Source organism: Tachysurus vachellii, chromosome 2 (genome assembly GCF_030014155.1).
Source record: "Tachysurus vachellii isolate PV-2020 chromosome 2, HZAU_Pvac_v1, whole genome shotgun sequence".
Classification (NCBI taxonomy): Eukaryota; Metazoa; Chordata; class Actinopteri; order Siluriformes; family Bagridae; genus Tachysurus; species Tachysurus vachellii.
The window spans coordinates 10,251,731-10,271,598 of record NC_083461.1 but is presented as its reverse complement, the minus strand read 5'-3'; the positions used below and the strand labels follow the sequence as shown (position 1 = coordinate 10,271,598).

General features: G+C 38.7%; 1 protein-coding gene across 9 annotated transcripts in view; it reads left to right on the top strand.

Annotated features, from left to right (window-relative positions):
* The window catches only part of nrxn1a (neurexin 1a), a 153,732-nt gene that overhangs the window by 119,709 nt on the left and 14,155 nt on the right, over positions 1-19,868 (top strand). For 8 of the 9 annotated variants that reach the window (XM_060896289.1, XM_060896280.1, XM_060896323.1 and 5 more), the window contains 4 exons: positions 1,698-1,879; positions 12,368-12,539; positions 16,940-17,029; positions 18,237-18,553. In XM_060896289.1, coding sequence (XP_060752272.1) covers positions 1,698-1,879; positions 12,368-12,539; positions 16,940-17,029; positions 18,237-18,553 — 761 coding nt within the window. The remainder of the gene's footprint in view (positions 1-1,697; positions 1,880-12,367; positions 12,540-16,939; positions 17,030-18,236; positions 18,554-19,868) is intronic. The other variant, XM_060896331.1, reaches the window with a different exon arrangement.

Sequence of the window (19,868 nt, the reverse complement as noted above, 5' to 3'; positions counted from 1 at the left end):
GATTCTCACTCTGTGAGAATCACTAAGAGAATCAGAGGCTCAGTGGCCTGTCTACATGTGACACTATAATTAGCTCCATCAGGCCATGGCTTGTACTGAGCAGAAATAGCTGTCTGATCCAAATCTGTGAGTGTGTGTGTGTGTGTGTGTGTATGTGTGTTTATTCACCTCACCCGGATTAAATGCATATTAAAACAGTGCACCGGACCACTTCAGGGACCAGATTGATTGTCCAGTATGTTGGCGGGTACGGAGGGCAGCTTAAATTAGAACTGTGAATGCTCAATCAGCTCAGTGATTTAGGTATGGTGTGTGTTTGTGTGTGAGTGTGTGTTTGTGTGTGTGTGTGTATGTGTGTGTGTGTGTTCACACAACCAGACCACATCTTGTCACAGTCATTGCAAACATGCAGGTGTTCCCAAGTGGCACCGACACCATGAGGGTCACACAAGGGCTGTAATTATTCCAATCAGGAAACAGCAGGGGCTGTCTGACCCACTGATGGACTCATCAAGATACTCCCACACTCTGGGCTTTAAAACTGTAATGTGCTGTAAAACACAAATGCACGCGCACACACACACACACACACACACACACACACACACACACACACACACAAAGGATACAAAGAGCTTTTTACAGTAACACACAGCACATGCACTCAGGCTGACAGAATGAATCATTTTCCTAAACCTGATGGATAACTGCTATACCTATGGATGTTACTATACTATATCTGACAACCCATTAACAGTATTCTTTAGCTAGTTATTTTTTTATTTGTTTTATCATAATTTAACCCCTTAATATCCCAGCTCATAATTTAGTAACTACACTGAAACCAATAAAATGTCCCGGACATTTAAAAGGTTCATTTATTGTTTTCAAATGGTTTTATATGTAAAGAATAATTTGAGTTGTCACAATAAACATACCAGTGACTCTAGAGTGTTGTGTAGATTCTGTGGTACCATGTCATACCTTATGTAGAGGGTAGATGTAGAGAGAGGTGTGATAGTACTTTTTGTACTAGTTTTACGTTTTGACTGAGGTACTGAGACCTTGAGACTCAGCTTGAATATCAATGTTTTTTTTAAGAGCACTTAAAAAAATACAGGAGAAAATACATACACAATATAAAATCATCTTGCAAAAAAAAACAAAAAAAAATACTTTTTTTTTTTTATCAAACTATTTCCCACAAAATAAATTAAAAAAAATTGAAAATACAATAGATATCATCAAGGTATAAACATATTAAAACACAATTAAAATAATAATATAATCATTATAAAGTTAAAAATTGTAATTGCAATGGTAATCTTCCGTCTATTTAAAGGATTTATTTTTTTTCACCAAGATCCAATCAACAATTCTTTGGTGATATCCAATGTATTGCATAAGTACCATCTATCAACAATCCATGCAACAATGCTTCATTTGCACAATGCTATGTTGCATTCAGTAGGTTTTATAACTTCAAATTCTTTGATTATATGGCATTTGGTGTCAAGGCCATAATGTGTGATTTTTCGTGTAATTTTCTTGCTTAAAAAGCAAAGCTATATTAAATTTTAGATTTCCTTCTAAAAGTTCATCAAGGTTAAATGCATTGGAACACAAAATATCTTAAATAATAGATTAACGCAAAATGTATCTTCATTTCTAACAAAGTATAATCTTTCTCTCCACAGCGGGGACTACGTACATATTTGGTCGTGATGGTGGGTTGATTGTGTACACCTGGCCACCCAATGACAGGCCGAGCACGAGGGCGGACCGTCTTGCAGTTGGCTTCAGCACGCAGCAGAAGGACGCAGTGCTGGTCAGAGTAGACAGCTCATCTGGCCTCGGAGACTACTTGCAATTGCAGATAGTGAGTCCTGGATACACACGCAAACATACAAATACACTTCCTCAGCAGGGTTGCCAGATTGGATGCACTTCCTTTCTCCTCTTCACTGTAAACCAGTTTTGATGTGGCAAATTACAGCTACAATAACAAAGGCAACCAATGATTTGTCTTAAGTTGACTTCAAATGCACAACTTTATTCAAAAAAGCGACACAATACAAACACAAACACACACATATATATATATATATATATATATAAACACACACACACAAGAACTCTTTAGACAGACGATCAGAAAACGTTGGGGCAGATTGTTAGGATGATGATGTTTCAGGTCTCTTCCCACAAGCAGAGAGCAGCTTTACACACAAATGTTCCAGCACTTTCACATTTCTAGCATGAATAACCATGACAGCATGCAGTGAGTTTAACAGAGGGTGCTCTGCTCGGCTCTCTCGCCTTCACACGGCACTTTGATGGAGGCCTGCGTCTCCCCTGGGACACTGGGCTGTGCTCGTTTATTGTGCTTCTCTCCTCTCTGTCTCTGCACCAGATTATGAGGAGCACAGGGATATGAGAGGAGGAGGATGGAAGCAGAAGTGAAGAAAAAGATGAGCTGGTGGTGGTAGATTGTTTCTCTCTCTTTTTTTTAAAAACCACCCTCTCTGTAATCAAGAAACACTCCTCAGAACAATCAGCCTCTCTGTCTGTCTGTCTGTCTGTCTGCCTCTCTCTCTCTCTCTCTTTCTCACTCTCTCTTTTTCTCTCTCTCGCTCGCTCTCTCTCTCACCCCCCTCTCTCTCTTTCTCTCACTCTCTCACTCTCTCTCACTTTCTCTTTCTCTCGCCCCTCTCTCTCTCTCTCTCTCTCTCTCTCTCTCTCTCTCTCTCTCTTTCTCTCACTCTCTAAGGAGTGACATCACACTACATTTTTTTTCTGCTCTTGCAATTTGTTCAGAATGCAGTCAAGTGCTGATGGCTGAACACAAGCACAGCTTCAAAGCCTTTGTCTTGCTTACTGGGCTCTCTGATAGCCAGAAGCTTGCTCACTACTATTTTACAAGCCTGGTTTTAAATATATTATTTATATTATTTATTTTGTGTGTATACGTATATATGTATTATTTATATCATGCGTGTATGTATGCATTTAATAGTGAAGAGATGGAGAAGTGGCATGTGAAAGAGGTATTCAAGCATTCAGAACATACAGCACATTTTCTCACGGGCATTTTTCAGACCCCATTTTCTTTCCTTATGGCTTATTCAGCTTATTCACATTGAAACTATCAAATGCTCCATGTATCAGTTTGGGTCAGTCCTTAAAACATGTGCTTTGTGAGGGACTACATTCTTTTCTCCATTTTTTTTCTCCATTCCAGAGATTAATCAAGATTTATGCCATTTAATATTTATGTGCATTAATCATCAGAAAAGGACATATGCATGTATTTAAAGGTCACAGATAAGATGTGGCTTTTTTGCATCCAAACACGGTGTGACTTACAGAAAATGATTAATATACACTGTCAAAATCAAGGTACAAAGCTGTACCTCTTCTTGTGGCTAGCTCAGTCCCCTCAAGGTTATATCTGTTGTACCTTTAGTGTGTGTCTTTCAACTAGAAACCCATCTTAAATGTGTTTCTTTAAATATTTTATGAAACGTTCAGGACCTTCAGGGCCACTGTAGAGTAAAGCTGTGAAAATATTTTACATGAATTATATTAATTTCAAGCTGTAAGATACCTGCTAATAATAGAACAACAAATATAGGTGCTGTTTCATACTTTTTTATAGATTACGTACCTACAGTACCTACAGTACTCTGGCTTACTATTTAAACATGGCACGGTTTATAAATCTATATTTTTAACAGATATTTTTGCTATTCTAACTACTACCCCAGCATAAAGAAATTTTTTTTCTAAATGACTCACCAAAGCGTAGGAGGGGAAATTAGATGTACCTGCATCATCATTAAGTGCGCTTCCAGCATTATTGACAAAGCTGCAAACACCCGGTGTCATTTTTTTACTGTAATTAATTGAAAAGTGCTTTTCCCTGCTGTCTCATTAAGTGTGTTTAGACACCGGTTAGATTAAGGCTGTCAGTATTGACATTAATGGGCCCTGTGGTAATGCAGCTCTGTGCTTTGATAAACCTGCCTGAAGGCACAGGGGATATCATTATCCACTGACCGCGTCTGTGAAAGTGAATTAACCCAGGATCACTGACCACGTTAACAAGGAGGCCACGATGTCTCGATTTTTCAAACAGGCAGCGTCACCTCTATGTTCAGCGACGTGCACGACCCTCAATATTTATGAGTGAATTTAATATCATTATCAGTGAAGCATTATCATTGATCATTCTTCACGTTTGTTCTTTTACTGAGAGTAAGAAAATCTGAGAAACAGAAGAAAATATCGGAGGAAAAAGTAGACAGGAAAAACGAGTGACTAAATCTGTAGTGAGGTGGAAACTAAAAGTCACTAAGCAACAACAAATTTACCTACGTGTGTTTGACAATGAAACTTTTGCTGTAAAAATCGCTTTACATCTTAGAAGATAGGAAGCTAATCATTGGGGGGTCTGGTGTCTAATATATCATCATAAAAATGATTCAATTAGAAATGTCTGTGACCAAATTCAGTGTTGTAATCTAGTGTATATATCATTCTAATTCAAAGCGTTAAAAAAGTAAACATGAAATGAACGTTCTCTACAGTGCATCCTTGATAGACATAAAATACATTGTGCAGTCCAAAAGCTGCAAGACAGTAGTGAGACTGAGGGAGGTGTTAAACACGTGAAGAGAATTCAAAAGCACATTTCCAAGTCTAGTTGTTTTAACTTGCCAAGCTGGCGAGCCAAATGATGTGTGTGTGTGTGTGTGTGTGTGTGTGTGTGTGTGTGTATGTGTGTGTGTGTGTGTGTGTAGCTAACAAACCCATAAGTCCACTTGAAGATTAATGACAGACAAAGGCTAGCTCAGCAGGAGGACACACAGTGGTACCGAGAAACTGTGGAAAAGCAGACCATATGAGAGGAAAGGGGAAATAGGAGACAGATGAGAAAATCATGGCACAGTGCTCCAGATTTCTTCAGAGAGAAAAAAAAAAAGGAAGATGAACAGATTAATGTCTGACAAGGCTGTGTGCGGCAGTACTGTGTTACCATGAGTTCATAGGATCAGGTGAGAAATTACATATCAGAGTCCTACATTGTTCCAGTTATTTAATTTGTTCAGAGGAATCATCAGAGCTTCTGTGTATTACCCTGTATCTTAGAAAGATTCTCTTTGGGAAAAGAAACCTAGGAATTAAACCACAACGCTGTCGAATACCCAGTTCTGATTATTGATTTGTTTTTATACAAATCTGCTCATTCTAGGTCTAATATCATATCTAGGAATTATTTACTATTCATTCATTCATTCATTCATTCATCCATCTTCTACCGCTTATCCGAACTACCTCGGGTCACGGGGAGCCTGTGCCTATCTCAGGCATCATCGGGCATCAAGGCAGGATACACCCTGGACAGAGTGCCAACCCATCGCAGGGCACACACACACACACACACACACTCATTCACTCACGCAATCACACACTAGGGACAATTTTCCAGAGATGCCAATCAACCTACCATGCATGTCTTTGGCCCGGGGAGGAAACCGGAGTACCCGGAGGAAACCCCCGAGGCACGGGGAGAACATGCAAACTCCACACACACAAGGTGGAGGCAGGAATCGAACCCCAACCCTGGAGGTGTGAGGCGAAAGTGCTAACCACTAAGCCACCGTGCCCCCCACAATTATTTACTATACACAACTTAAATAATAGACACTCCATATACTTTCATGGTTTTTCTTTTTTTTAGGACAAGCTGCATTTTTTTTGTATTCAAAATTTTGAGTAAAGAAAGAACTGCCCCGATAACAGAATGCCCAGAGAACTGCTATTTCTTACTTAAACCATGTACTGGCAAAATTGGAACCATGTCAAGCGAACACGACATTCCTCCTTCACCTCCTCTCCTCCTCTTCTTTCCCCTTCTCTTGCGGCAATAACACTTTAATAACACTCTAACACATTTTAAAACCCCTTTTCCAAAAAAGTATGAAATGAAACCGTGACACTGACCACTGTCTCCCAACTCGATTTTAATTTCCTCCCATAGACAGAAGCCTAGTTTGGACAGTTACCAAAATTCTACCTGTCGCTTTGTAGCTGTGGGATTAAAACATCAGTATGAAAATAAAACCAGGGTGTAAAAACATGCCTGTAACAAACAGTGATGTTATTGTTTTAACTGGTGCTTGTGAAGAGTGAAAAACATCATTTGAAACTTTTTTAACAAGCTGTCAGTTTAGAGCTAAAGCTTCAACAAGAACTGACTATTTAAGTCTAATGACAGGTGCATGGGGAAAAAAGCAGTCTGAATTCATCCGTCTGACTACAGAATGTGGAAGAGACTGATAGGAAAGTGCTTTAGGAGATTTCATCTCTATTCAGACTGCTGCTTGCTCTCAGAGAACAGGAGATGAGTGCTGGAGGGACAGGCAATGAGAGCACGTCTGGATAGCTTCCGGATATTCTGTCTGGTTTTGGAAGTTAAGAGGAAGTGGGGCCAAGTGTTAGTCTCAGAGGTTCCAAAACAGAAATCTTAACTTGTATGGTCTCGATCTAGTTCTGATAAGGACATAAATTTGGTGTGTGTGTGTGTGTGTGTTTGTGTGTTTGTGTGTGTGTGTGTGTGTGTGTGTGTGTGTGTGTGTGTGTGTGTGTGTTTGTGACAGTAAGAGTGAGTGTGTGTGACAGGAGTGTGTGGTGCGTGTGTGTGTGTGTGTGTGTTAGTGACAGTAAGAGTGAGTGTGTGTGACAGGAGTGTGTGGTGCGTGTGTGGTGCGTGTGTGTGTTTGTGTGTGTGTGTGTGTGTGTGTGTGGTGTGTGTGTGTGGTGTGTGTGTGTGTGTGTTTGTAACAGTAAGAGTGAGTGTGTGTGACAGGAGTGTGTGATGTGTGTGTGTGTGTGTGTGTTTGTGTGTTTGTGTGTGTGTGTGTGTTTGTGACAGTAAGAGTGAGTGTGTGTGACAGGAGTGTGTGGTGCGTGTGTGTGTGTGTGTGTTAGTGACAGTAAGAGTGAGTGTGTGTGACAGGAGTGTGTGGTGCGTGTGTGGTGCATGTGTGTGTGTGTGTGTTTGTGTGTGTGTGTGTGTGTGTGTGTGTGTGTTTGTGACAGTAAAAGTGAGTGTGTGTGACAGGAGAGTGTGATGCGTGTGTGTGTGTGTGTGTGTGTTTGTGACAGTAAGAGTGAGTGTGTGTGACAGGAGTGTGTGGTGCGTGTGTGTGTGTGTGTGTGTGTTTGTGACAGTAAGAGTGAGTGTGTGTGACAGGAGTGTGTGGTGTGTGTGTGTGTGTGTGTGTTTGTGTGTGTGTGTGTGTGTGTGTGTGTTTGTGACAGTAAGAGTGTGTGTGACAGGAGTGTGTGGTGCGTGTGTGCGTGTGTGTGTGTGTGTGTGTGTGTGTGTGTTTGTGACAGTAAGAGTGAGTGTGTGTGACAGGAGTGTGTGGTGCGTGTGTGGTGCATGTGTGTGTGTTTGTGTGTGTGTGTGTTTGTTTGTGACAGTAAGAGTGAGTGTGTGTGACAGGAGTGTGTGGTGTGTGTGTGTGTGTGTGTGTGTGTGTGTGTGTGTGTGTGTGTGGATGGTTTTACTTAGCACATATTCTGCACACACAGCACAGTAGTTTCTAGTCTCTATCCCCTGACACACAGAGCCGATACATTATGGCACGTTCATTATGGAGAGTGTCGTATATGATTGTGTTATTTTGATATCGCACACTATTTATTTATGAAAGCATGTATCACTTGTCTTTGTGTTTGGTCCAATTAAACACTCTCCCTAGGCATTAGCCCTAGGCATTAGCCTGAGTGTTGCAGAGAGGCTCTTCATGTAAAATGGCTGAGGTTTCACAGTTGCTCTGGCTCATTTGGGCTGAATGCCATGGCTCCTCAGCAGTGCGCATACATACACACACACACACACACACACACACACACACACACACACACACACACACACTGTCACATTCCAGCAGCTACAGCTTGTACTGTGCACTAAATGAGGCACATCATTAGTGGCTCCTGAAGCAACACTATATCAGCCCTTTGGGAATTGGCAACTGTGTTTCTGGGTGTGTTATAGGACTTGTTGGGTGTGTGTGTGTGTGTGTGTGTGTGTGTGTGTGTGTGTGTGTGTGTGTGTGTAAAAGCATAATAATAATAATTATAATATTACTATAATTACTACTTGTTATTTTGCATCTATTGATTTAACACCAATTATCCCAAACGAATAAATCCAAAACAATTATGCATTATTCTGCCTTGAGCTTAATTATTCAACTGAACAATAACACAAATATTGAATGGATGCTGCAGTTTTGTGACTATCGTGTAATCAGACCCGTTTTACACTCAACTCTTTCACACTCATTGTAATCTCTGCTTTCACATGTTGAGAACAATTGCCTCATTTTGTTTTTGGCACTGGAAGATTGTTGCCATTCACATTGAGTTAAAATGCTCCATCAGTCAGGGTGGCGCTGTGGTTGTCCCCTAATTGCCTAGGAGAAATCTCTGGAAAGAAAACTCTGGAGGCTGCATTCAAACCAAAATTCATTATTCACACATGGAGTGTGTGCATGTGTCTGTGTGTTGTGAAATCAACAACAGAAAACATATTTCAAACAATATACAATGTACAACACATTTGCACATTGAGTTAGATGATATTCGGTAATTTAAAGTAAATTAGTTAAATATAACTAGCAGTAGGCTGAGGGATTAAGCCGTGTTTAGACGAGCTCAGATTTTCCACCGGCTTGGTATCAGTGCTGACCTGAAGGCAGGGTTTGTTCAAACGACAGCAAACCTTTTTTAAAAGCAGACAACGATTGCACCAGCTTGAGAGATGAATAATTACAGAAACAGATATGAGAGTCTGTAGAAAGACAACAACATTATGGAAAGTAATTTTAGCTCTGAGATTATATTTTACCCAGAAATCCTTTCAGCGCCTTTCAGAGAACAGAGACGTTGTTGTGGGGGTGAAATAGAAAATAGGCTTGTATGATCAAAATGTTTGCGGTCAAAAGAACAGGTTTATTATATGAGTCCAGCCTGATTCAAGACAGTGAAATATAAAATAACAGGAATATATTTAATGTTTTATTAACTATTAAATTCAAGGATGTAGCTGAAAGTGTGTCAAATGGGTTATTAGCATCATAATGATTCAATTTATTTGAATTTTACTCATATAGCACTGGACAATGGACGTTGTCACAAAGCAGCTTTACAGAAATCTATAAATTCAGAATATAAATGATAAAATTTACATTCATCCCTTTTGAGCAAACCAGAGGCAAAGTTGGTGAGGAAGAACATAACCAAAGTCAAAATTTAAGCCATCCTCATCCGAGTGACTTCTGATAGTGTGATTATAACAATGTCCTTTCTATAAGTGTAGATTTTTTAGTTAAGTACAATTGTGTATCTAGTTATTACTAACCAAAACGATCAACACAGCTCTTATTTAGTCACCGCACATATTACTGATACTGCGTTTTTTTTAAATATTGGCCATGAAAACAAACTAAAGTGGCTCAAGGTAATGTCATTTTGATGCTTGAACCAAACTAGTTTAGCCAATAAGAATTGATTTTGAGTCTTTTGTTGTGAAAATTAAATAATTAAGCAGTTCCTAAACCATCACCACGGTCTCACTGGTGAAAAAATAACCATCGGTGTAATATACACACATATATATATATATATATATATATATATATATATATATATATATATATATATATATATATATATATAAATAAATGTATTATTTACTTTAATTCATTTACAGAACACCACACAGTGAAGTGTACAACCCAGAGCATTTATTGTTTCATAGTAATTTGGGCTTTGGTGTCATGGCTCATTTACTCTATCCTCTCTTGCGTCTTTTGCCTCAAAGGCATTCATGTTGGAGCTTTTTAAGTGGAGTGTGTCTAATCTGGGACACTATTACGCATGGGACAGAATGTAGGACAGAAACATTACCACAGTGGTACGTGTATCTCTTAAACTATGGCCTCCTACATTTTTTCTGTGATTAAACCTGCTTTGAAGTCAAAGGGGATAAAAATTATTGCCCCATCCATGCTCTGTTGTAGCCCATTGCTCTTATTTGCTTATTGCCTGAGAGCAGTGAGAACAGTGGAGTTTCACTGTAATGGGTTTGAACTCGCTGGCCAACACAGGCACTGATTGTTTCTTTTCTATCATCGCCGTCAAATTCACTCAAGTATTATTTCCTTCTTCTTTTTTCCTTTTTCATTTTTTCTTTCTATCAGTCCGTCTCTTCCCACCAGAACCAAGTCAAGGAGTCTTTATAGCACGGCCGCTGGGTTGAGGTCATCTTCTTGTCCAGAGTGGATGGTGAAAGGGAGGTCAGTCTCCCATTTAGCGCGGAGCATTGCATGTCACGGCTCATCAGAGCACAACCTTTTTCTCTCACATCACTTCACAGGAAAAAAAAATGGAGGAAAAACGGACAGAAGAAGAGAAATTGGTCGGGGAGGAATGTCATTAGAGAGAGAGGACAAGGTGATGAGGGTGAAGTGCAAGCATTGTCATATTGACACTGGCTATAGGGCTAACAGGCACTGTGTCCTCATTATGGTTGAGGTCCTAGAGGAACATTCTGCCCAAGCAAAGACCGAGAGCTGCTGAGTTTAGAGCCCAAGACAGTCAGAAGAGCAATGTCTCTCCTCTCTTGGGTAAGGTAATGAATGAACTCTGGTGTCAGGCTTTGCCCTGTTAGAAAGGTATGAATGAGTCATGAATAGAATTTCCTCTCATCTCCTTGGCTCATATTTCATCTGATTATTTACACTGACACAGATTTCAGAGAAGCAGGGAGAATATTCAGTAGCCTGTCAACTTGTTTGCCTCTGACTAACATCTGCCTCATTCTCTCTCCTCAAAATGGAGCAAGATCTGTTGGTTGAAAGCTAGTTGTAGTGACAGTTTTAACAGCAACGGTGTCCCTACAGTGTTAGGGGTCTGAGTGGGGTCGGATAAAAATGCTTTCTGACACTTTATTACGAAAACAACCAGCAAGCAGTGCACATGCAAATAGAGCAATTATGGCAAGAGGGCAGCTTTGTATACATGAACACTGCTGTGCATGTTTGCATCTCCATTAAGCTGTGATGACAGCAAGTCAGTACATTGCATGTTTGGGGAATTAATTAGATATGTGTGTGTTTTTTACTTGCTCTTTTTAAACTGGTTTCCATGGAAGTGATTGATGTAAAATAGCCCTGCTCTGTTTTATCACTGTTTGACCAAACAGTAATTAATATTTGAGGCCATCTAGTGGTGTAGATGTGTATCACATCGCCTTCTGCACATTAATAGTCACTGACAAGAATCAGCATTAACTCGCTAGCAGAAACAAAGAGACAAATTATGCTTCACACCAATGAGCCGCCGATTAATCCGAGTGACCAGGCTGCTGTTCTACGGGTTTTAAAAGAAGGGTTTAATTCAGTGTATATATTTCATCTGTGTGTGTCTTTAACACAACATTTTTAATAAAAATGAGTGTTTTTGTGTTGTTTAATAACGTTACACATCACATATATTACTCTTAATTGCACCCCAACACCAACTAAGTGAATAACTCTCTACGTGATGGTCCTCTCATACATCAATGCTCCTATCTTTCTCTCTCTTGTGTACAAGCTTAAATTTAAAATATGGCCAGCTAAACCGAGCAGAAAATCAAGAAATAGTTCCTTCGGCATCCTCATTTGACCCCCTCATTAACATTTGACCATCTCATTAACTCGGGTGAGACAGGAGTATGAGTATTAAGCCAGATTTTCACAGATGCAGTGTTTCAAATTATTAAGTGTTCTTATCTTATGGATACAATAATGCCATCAAGAATAAGGAGGCATAAATACAAGTGGGAAAAATACATCTTAATTTCTCCATTGTCATGCATTTCCTTTGTGTAATAGCCTAATTAAAATAGAAACCGGAGAGATTAACTTATGAAATATAAATGCTGCTATTTGAGAGTCCATTATAGTGTCAGTAAATCTTTCTGATGCTTTGTGCTTCCAGATAAATTACACACGGACAAATAAATGGTGCTTTTGTTTTTATGTTCGATTAGCGAGTTTCTTTACAGTGTTGTTTTTTGTTTGTTGGTTAATATAAAGCATACAGAGGCTGCACACCACTGGATGGATTAAAGAAGAAGAAATTATTAACTAATAATATTTGAATTTATGTTTATGCAGAACACTGGTATGTTTTTTTGTTACCTTTACAGAGTGAGTGCCTGCTGGAGAATAGAGAGAAATGCTGCAGGATCCAAGATTGTTTACATATTTTCATGTTTTTCTTTCTCTGTCATTTTGCACAGGACAAAGGCAATATCAGAGTGGTGTTCAATGTGGGCACAGATGACATAAATATTGAAGAAACCTCAAAGTTTGTAAATGATGGAAAGTACCACATAGTTCGCTTTACAAGGAGTGGTGGTAATGCCACTTTGCAGGTGGACGATCTGCCAGTCATTGAGCGATATCCAACAGGTAAGCCCCTTCCCACATCCCCTTACACAGACAAACACTTTCTTTCTCTCTCTTTTTCTATCTCTCTCACACACACACACACACACACACACACACACACACACACACACACACACAGACATTCACAATATCAATAATAAAGGCTGTCGGAGCTTTGGACCAGACTGTCAATTGCAGGGTTAAGGACAAAATTTCTTTTTGTCTGTGGTTGTTCTTTCTCTCAGGTCTGAAATGGTAACCCTGCTATCCTTTTTAAATGTCAGCAGTGATGATGGCTGGAGGGATGGGAAGAAGGGGGTTATAAGGCTGTAAATGTCAAAGAACAGGTTATCCAATTCAGTAGCCTCACAGACGCCTAAAAAAACCCTGACAAAAGCTTAACTAAAGATCAGAGATGAGGAATAATCCTATTGCTCTCGTTTGTCAATCACAATGAAAAGGGAAATGTTTGTTTCCAGTTAACGGCAAGGTTTTTTCATAGATATCACTTCCATTATGCAGATGATTTTGAATGCAGTCTTCAAGCATGTCTTCAATTATGCTCGTCTTTGGCGAGTACAGGGAGAGGGGAGAAAAGTGACAGAATCATATTCAGTTTGCACTGCATCAGTGTGACGGCTATAATGTCTTCTCCATCGCTTCCGTCTGATTTCTCCTGTCACTTCCAAATCTGAAGTAAGGAAATCTGACTTGTAAAATCATTAAATCCTGTATCTTAAGTTAAGTTTATCATTAAAATAAATCATCATACCCTACGGTAAAGATAGATCATGCAATCATTAAGGCTTTAGATCTGAGCTTCTACCCAAATCCTCAATCAGATTTGGCATTCCTATGAAAGGAAGCTAACAGGATTACTCTAATCCATGGTCAGACATTTTATATTTCGAGCAGTTCAGGCAGGCTAACTAAAAGCATCAGGCTTTCTCACGTTTACATCATCCCGCATGTAGTGGCATAGATGCTGGTTGCTGTTGTGAAGCACCGAGTCTGTCACATGCACAGAATAAGGTACATAAAGTACAATGAACAAGGAGGAAAGGAAACAAGGAGGAACAGGTGAAATTCGGAAAAGACAGAGACAGGATATATTTCTGTTTTTATCCTTTATTATTAGAATGACCAAATCTAAACAATTTCCCCAAACAGCTGTCAGTCGGTCAAGAAGATGATCAGAGATCATGTTCATGTGGATCTGTTCAGATATGACATTTTGACAAATTTAGAGAAGGAAAAATGAGCCCCATGAATCAGCGTCTGAATGCTAATTAACACAGCGTCAGAGACGGCAGGAGCGAAACTTTTCTCCAATCCAAAAAAAACCCATGATGATTCCATTTAATCAGAGCTTGATTGACGCTGCTTTGCAGGAAAGGGCTGATAAACTAACCCGAATTTGAATTAACTACAAGAATGATAATGACAATGTGTTTCGCCTCAATCAGCTATTAGGACTTTTTTTTCTTCTTTTTTCTCTAAAACAGTATTCGTGTTTTCTCATTTATTCTGACATGCTGCACACTTAATGTGAATTTGAAGCAGGAGGGGGAAATGAATAGGTTAGTCTGCTATGGAGAGAAGTATATCTGAGGTGGTTTACCGTAGGTAGAGTCGTCATTTACTCTTTATTTACTTTACGTAGCTTCGATCATTCCAGAATGAATCACCTAAACATCTAGATTCCGGTATTAATTATACAGGCTGAGACTATTCACTAACACTGCACTTAAAGGCAGTGTTCATAGGACTCTGTGATACATGCATAAGCCTTTCATAACGGTTGTCTTCACTGGTAGATGTACAACATGCTGAGTGTTTCTGCTTGTTGTAGCTTTGCCAGGGATTTAAATCCAGCTACAGGTTCATCAGCAATGAACAGCTCAGTGAGACATCCCTGATCTTTCACCTTTCACATTTAATCCTTGAATATGGTCATTGGTCAGTGATCAGGATCTCTCTATCACCCTCTTCAGCTGGCCACAATATTCCCTTTCTTTGGGACTAAGACAAGATTTCCGGCTGATTTTTATTTTTTACTGTAAATCAGCATGATCGTTTGAAAAGATTTCAATGTCAAGGTGACATAACACCCAAGTCTTGTAACAGATTTTCCTTGCCATTAGGTCATTAGGTTGTGTTAAGGCACTTTCATGGCTGACCTACTTTAAAATATCATGACTTATTTTTAGATGATGTAGCAAACTTATGTAAAACACTTTGCCAAACTTTGGCGATATCTAGACATTGTAATGACATATATTTATATTGTAATTAATTTAAAGCTATTTAAACAGAATTTGCCTAATTTAGCTTTTTTACCGATCGGCTGTTAGATACTGTAACTCATTCCTAATATCTGCATGTGGCACACTTGTGTCACTTTGACAACAGTCTTGTTATAACAAAAGGCTTATGTTAGTGTCATGTAACCATATGAACTTTAACCTTTAATCAAGCATAATATTATAAATAAATATAAATATATGTATATATATAAAATCTCATGCCATACTCAGCTGAACTGGTGATTAAAGAGCACAAAAATCCTACAGTGTTTTTTGTTTTTTTGGGGGTTTTTTAAATAACCTCTTACATTATTATTATGATTTCTGCAATGAACATTCATGGAGATATATTTTTGGTTGCTGCTGACATGTAGAACTCACAATCAATAATCCAACATTTTCCTTGGTACTCTATGATCCCAGGGTCATTATAAAACTTTTTAACCCAATGTGAATCTGGTGATGAAGAAGACGATATAAAACCACACACATGCACTGATTTATTAGCAGCTGAGTCCTAATACCAGAGCATGCGTTAACCACAACCTTCTTTAATACCTCGATTTCCTCCTGCATTAAATCACATTACAGATGCTGCCTCATGCCTCATGCATCTTTACATTTTCTATGTTGCGTTTTTGAATATAAAATCGTACTCTAAACATTGGAATGATATAGAAATTGTTGGAAATTTAAAGTTTTAGCTATCGGCTGGTGGTAATACACTGAACATTATCATTTTTATTTAGTAATTATTAGCATTAGTAGTATTAGTAGTAGTAGTAGTAGCATTATTATTATTATTATTATTATTATTATTATTATTATTATTATATTCAGAGGGGGAAGTTTTACCATGGGGAAGTTTTAAAAAGCAAATGTGTGTGGGGAAATTGGATAAGAAGGGTGGATGCATTTTATCCTCTAGACACCTTTACACCTCTGTCGCTCACACATATTCAGTCAGATCGGAAATTTTTTCCATTTTGTGTAATTACAGAGTAATGAAGAAGGAGAAACACAGAAAGACTTTCAGCTGATTGGAAACTAACAAGTTAATGACTCAGGGGGGTAAAAATTGTACACTGTAATTATACTTTTATTTATAGGAATCACAACTCGTCAGGTTCCCTTTTCTTTTGCTCGACAGAATATAGGAGTAGCAATTACATGCAGGCCGTAATGGAAGTGAAGTAAATGTTTTTGTCTGAGCCGAATCCCAGAGAGCAATAACTAGCTGACACATTGTTGTGTGTATAAAAGCAAAACCTGTCAATCTTGCAACATGGTGTGGCATACAGATATCCACATGTGAGAGCAGTTCATTCCCAGGTGACAACACAGCTTTGTCTGTTATTGTTCAAGGATTTGGGATTAGAAAAAAAAATAGATGTGTTCCTGTGATGAATCTCTGAGGACAAAGCTTTTGTCAACACCAATTCTCCAATTCACAAATATGTTCTGCTGAAAACTGACTGATAACATTTTCATTGTTTTAACTCTGATTGTTTCCCTGCTGCATATATTCTGGTGTGTTTTGCTGATATTTTTACTGCTGTCTTCTTTGCTGTCTAAATGTGTTGTTTTTAATTAGAGTGAGATTTTAGTGTAACGTAAATGAATGAAAATCTTTGCTTTTAGATAGCAGTTGTGTTACTAAAATCGAATTGGCTTTCCAAAAGGTTGAATGTACTGCAGTGACGATGTCTAGGTTAAAATGAGCATTGTATAACTAGATGAAAAATCTGCTTAAAAAAAGAAAAAGAAAAAAGGAAAAAAAAAAAAAGATTTAAAAGGATTATCATTTTGTAAATGTATTTTGTAAATGAGTGACATTGTATTTAAACGTTTGCTTTTGCTTGTTTTCTCATAACCTTAAGAGAGTAGGTGAATATTTAACATATATTGCACTATTTATCATAATATAGGAATAATTTGTTGGCTTAAATAATAAAAGTTAATTGACTGATTGAAAAGCTTTATCAGTGTTATGTATGTAATCTTGATGTACCAAATTTTCAAACCAAAAAATTAGATAGTTGAGGCAGTTTGTTCACGGTTTTAATCTTTCACCTTTCAGATTTTAACAATGAAATGTCTCTTTAAACTTTAAAGGCAACATTGATAACGAACGCCTGGCGATTGCTAGACAGCGAATCCCATATCGGCTCGGTCGAGTAGTTGACGATTGGCTACTCGACAAAGGTAAAAACATTGATTAAAACTTTAAATAAAAGATAATTTCATCATAATCAAGTGATATACTGCACAAATAATAAACCATCTAAAACATAAATCCCCTGTATAACAAATTTTAAAACTTTAAACCAATGTAGTCTGTAATATTTGCATTGTACAGTAGAATAATGTGTGTTTATATACTGCATATGTAATCAGTTTTACCTGGCAATTACAGGTTAAAGGGACTGGTAATATACTGATAATAAAGTTAGCGCAATCATTAAAATTATATCTATATATCATTAAAATACTTAAATAATTTTTCCCAATGTAAAACTATAAATCAGCAGTTAAAGTACTTTTTTACATTTTCAATTCATAGTGATGACTGATGTTTTAATTCATTTATGTACATTTATTTTATGCTAAACGTATTGCTTTTGGAAACTGCTAAAGTGCAGAGTTTAAAAATCAAAGCAAATGCATCTTAAATAGCTTCAATGATTATTGGCATCAGATATGAAGTCCCTTTAACAAGCAAATTAAACCCATAAGAAAGGAAAAGACTTCTGAGTGCATGCTGTAATGTATGTAATAAATTGAAATGTTCAGAGTGATTGATTTTGAACTTTGTTTCTTTGTTTTTCTTTTTTAATGAAGTTATTATCATGATGAATGGTTTATGTGTCATGTAGTTGTAAAACCATCCCACATGCGCCTTATTTCAGTCTAATTAATTTAAATTGCCACTGCCCTTGCTGAAAGGCAATCTCATCAGCAACCAAGTTTTGCTCACGAACTGTGAAAACAAATCATTTCCATCTGTATTTTCTTGCTTCTGCTGTTACTTTCACAAACAGAGGGTGAATATTTTACCACCCAAAAGCATTTGATTGTCCTTTTAGCAAAGCTCCATTGATTACTCGGGAGCCAGTTTCTTCATCGTCTCCATTTGTTTGCATTGTCTACAGCAGCCCATTAAATCAGAGTCGATAAATTACTGGTGTTGCTGTTTGCGTTAGAGTAACTTATTGCTTCCATGCTTCCTCAGGAAGAATAAGGACACTTATGTCGTGTGTTTCATTGTCGGCTTTCATCACTCCTAAGTGTGCATGTACGTGTGTGAGAGTGAGAGAGACATAGAATGTATGTATGTGTATGTTTGTGTGCACTCCTAGCGTGAGCGAGCTGTTGAACACTCCTGTATTTGTGTAACGTTGTCCATTGGCAGGTCGACAGCTCACCATCTTCAACAGTCAGACTACAATAAAGATCGGTGGTGGCGAACGAGGTAGTCGGCCATTTCAAGGCCAGTTGTCTGGCCTCTACTACAACGGCCTCAAAGTGCTCAACATGGCTGCTGAGGGCGAACCCAACGTGCGCGTGGAGGGCAGTGCCCGTCTGGTCGGTGACTTGCCCTCCTCGTCCATCACGCCCCAGTCCAGTGCCTCTGCCTCTGGCAACCGCTCTGAAGCCTCGCCCTCGCTGACGGACATCACCACCACCACGGCGTCCAACCGACAGGGCAAGCAGACCACAACCGCACAGGTCAGTCAGCATTCTGTGTCTTATAGCAGGGGTATAGCAGAAATATTGGCATCATATATTTATACAGTATATACAGTGTAATATGAATAGCCTCAACATATGTATAAAAGATGTATGTAAAAATATGTATAAAAGTTTGGCATGGTGGCACGATGAATAGATGAATAGGGTTTTTGGTTTGAGCCTGAGCTTGGGATACTGTCTGTGTAGAGTTTCACATAGGTTTCACCCAGGTTTGTCAGTTTACTCCCATTGTTAAGAAACATGAAGGCAGGTGGATTGGTTATGCTAAATTTTCCCATGATTTGAATGTATATGTACACACACAGCATGGACTTCAGTCTGTTGCAGGTCCATTATATCTAAATTGTCTTGCCCTTCTCTTTCTGTTACCACGATGTAGTGATGTGACCCTGACGAGCATAATGTCATTACTGAAGATTAATGAATGATTGAATGAATAAAGATAATAAAGCATTCTCACATTCCAAATACTGCTTAATTGACAACAAATGCTTCAAAAATGTAAACAAAATCATCCTTGTGTTTAGTTGTTTGAATGGAAAATTCATGTGATGTCTATTATTGCCAATTCTCTTGAAGGGTTCCAATAATTTGGAGTTGACCATATGAATGATTGATTAACCATATGAATGATTGATAGGTAGATGAACAGCTCCAGCTTCACCGAGATCAACCCTTACTGATGGAATCTGTTGAAGTGAATTGAATAGCTCTAGAAGGATTATAGGTTGTGGATGAAGTGAATTGTTCAGGCTTCACCAAAGCTTTTTTCTGTAAAGTGATTCATGGTCTCCTGTTCAATGTTCAGCTAGCAGTGATAGGTAGAGAAACAGAGAGGTCAGCGGTGGATCGGACAGTGAATATATGAGGTAAAGTCACATAAAGAGAAATGGTGGGAGGAATCGTTCAGAGGCATGAACAGATTTTCTCTTTTATTGATCTTCGAGGGGGGCCACGGTGGCTTAGTGGTTAGCACATTTGCCTCACACCTCCAGGGTTGGGGGTTCGATTCCCGCCTGTGTGTGGAGTTTGCATGTTCTCCCTGTGCCTCGGGGGTTTCCTCCGGGTACTCCGGTTTCCTCCCCCGGTCCAAAGACATGCATGGTAGGTTGATTGGCATCTTTGGAAAATTGTCCGTAGTGTGTGATTGTGTGAGTGAATGAGAGTGTGTGTGTGTGTGTGCCCTGCGATGGGTTGGCACTCTGTCCAGGGTGTATCCTGCCTTGATGCCCGATGACGCCTGAGAGGTAGTTCGGATAAGCGGTAGAAAATGAGTGAGTGAGAGTGGTCT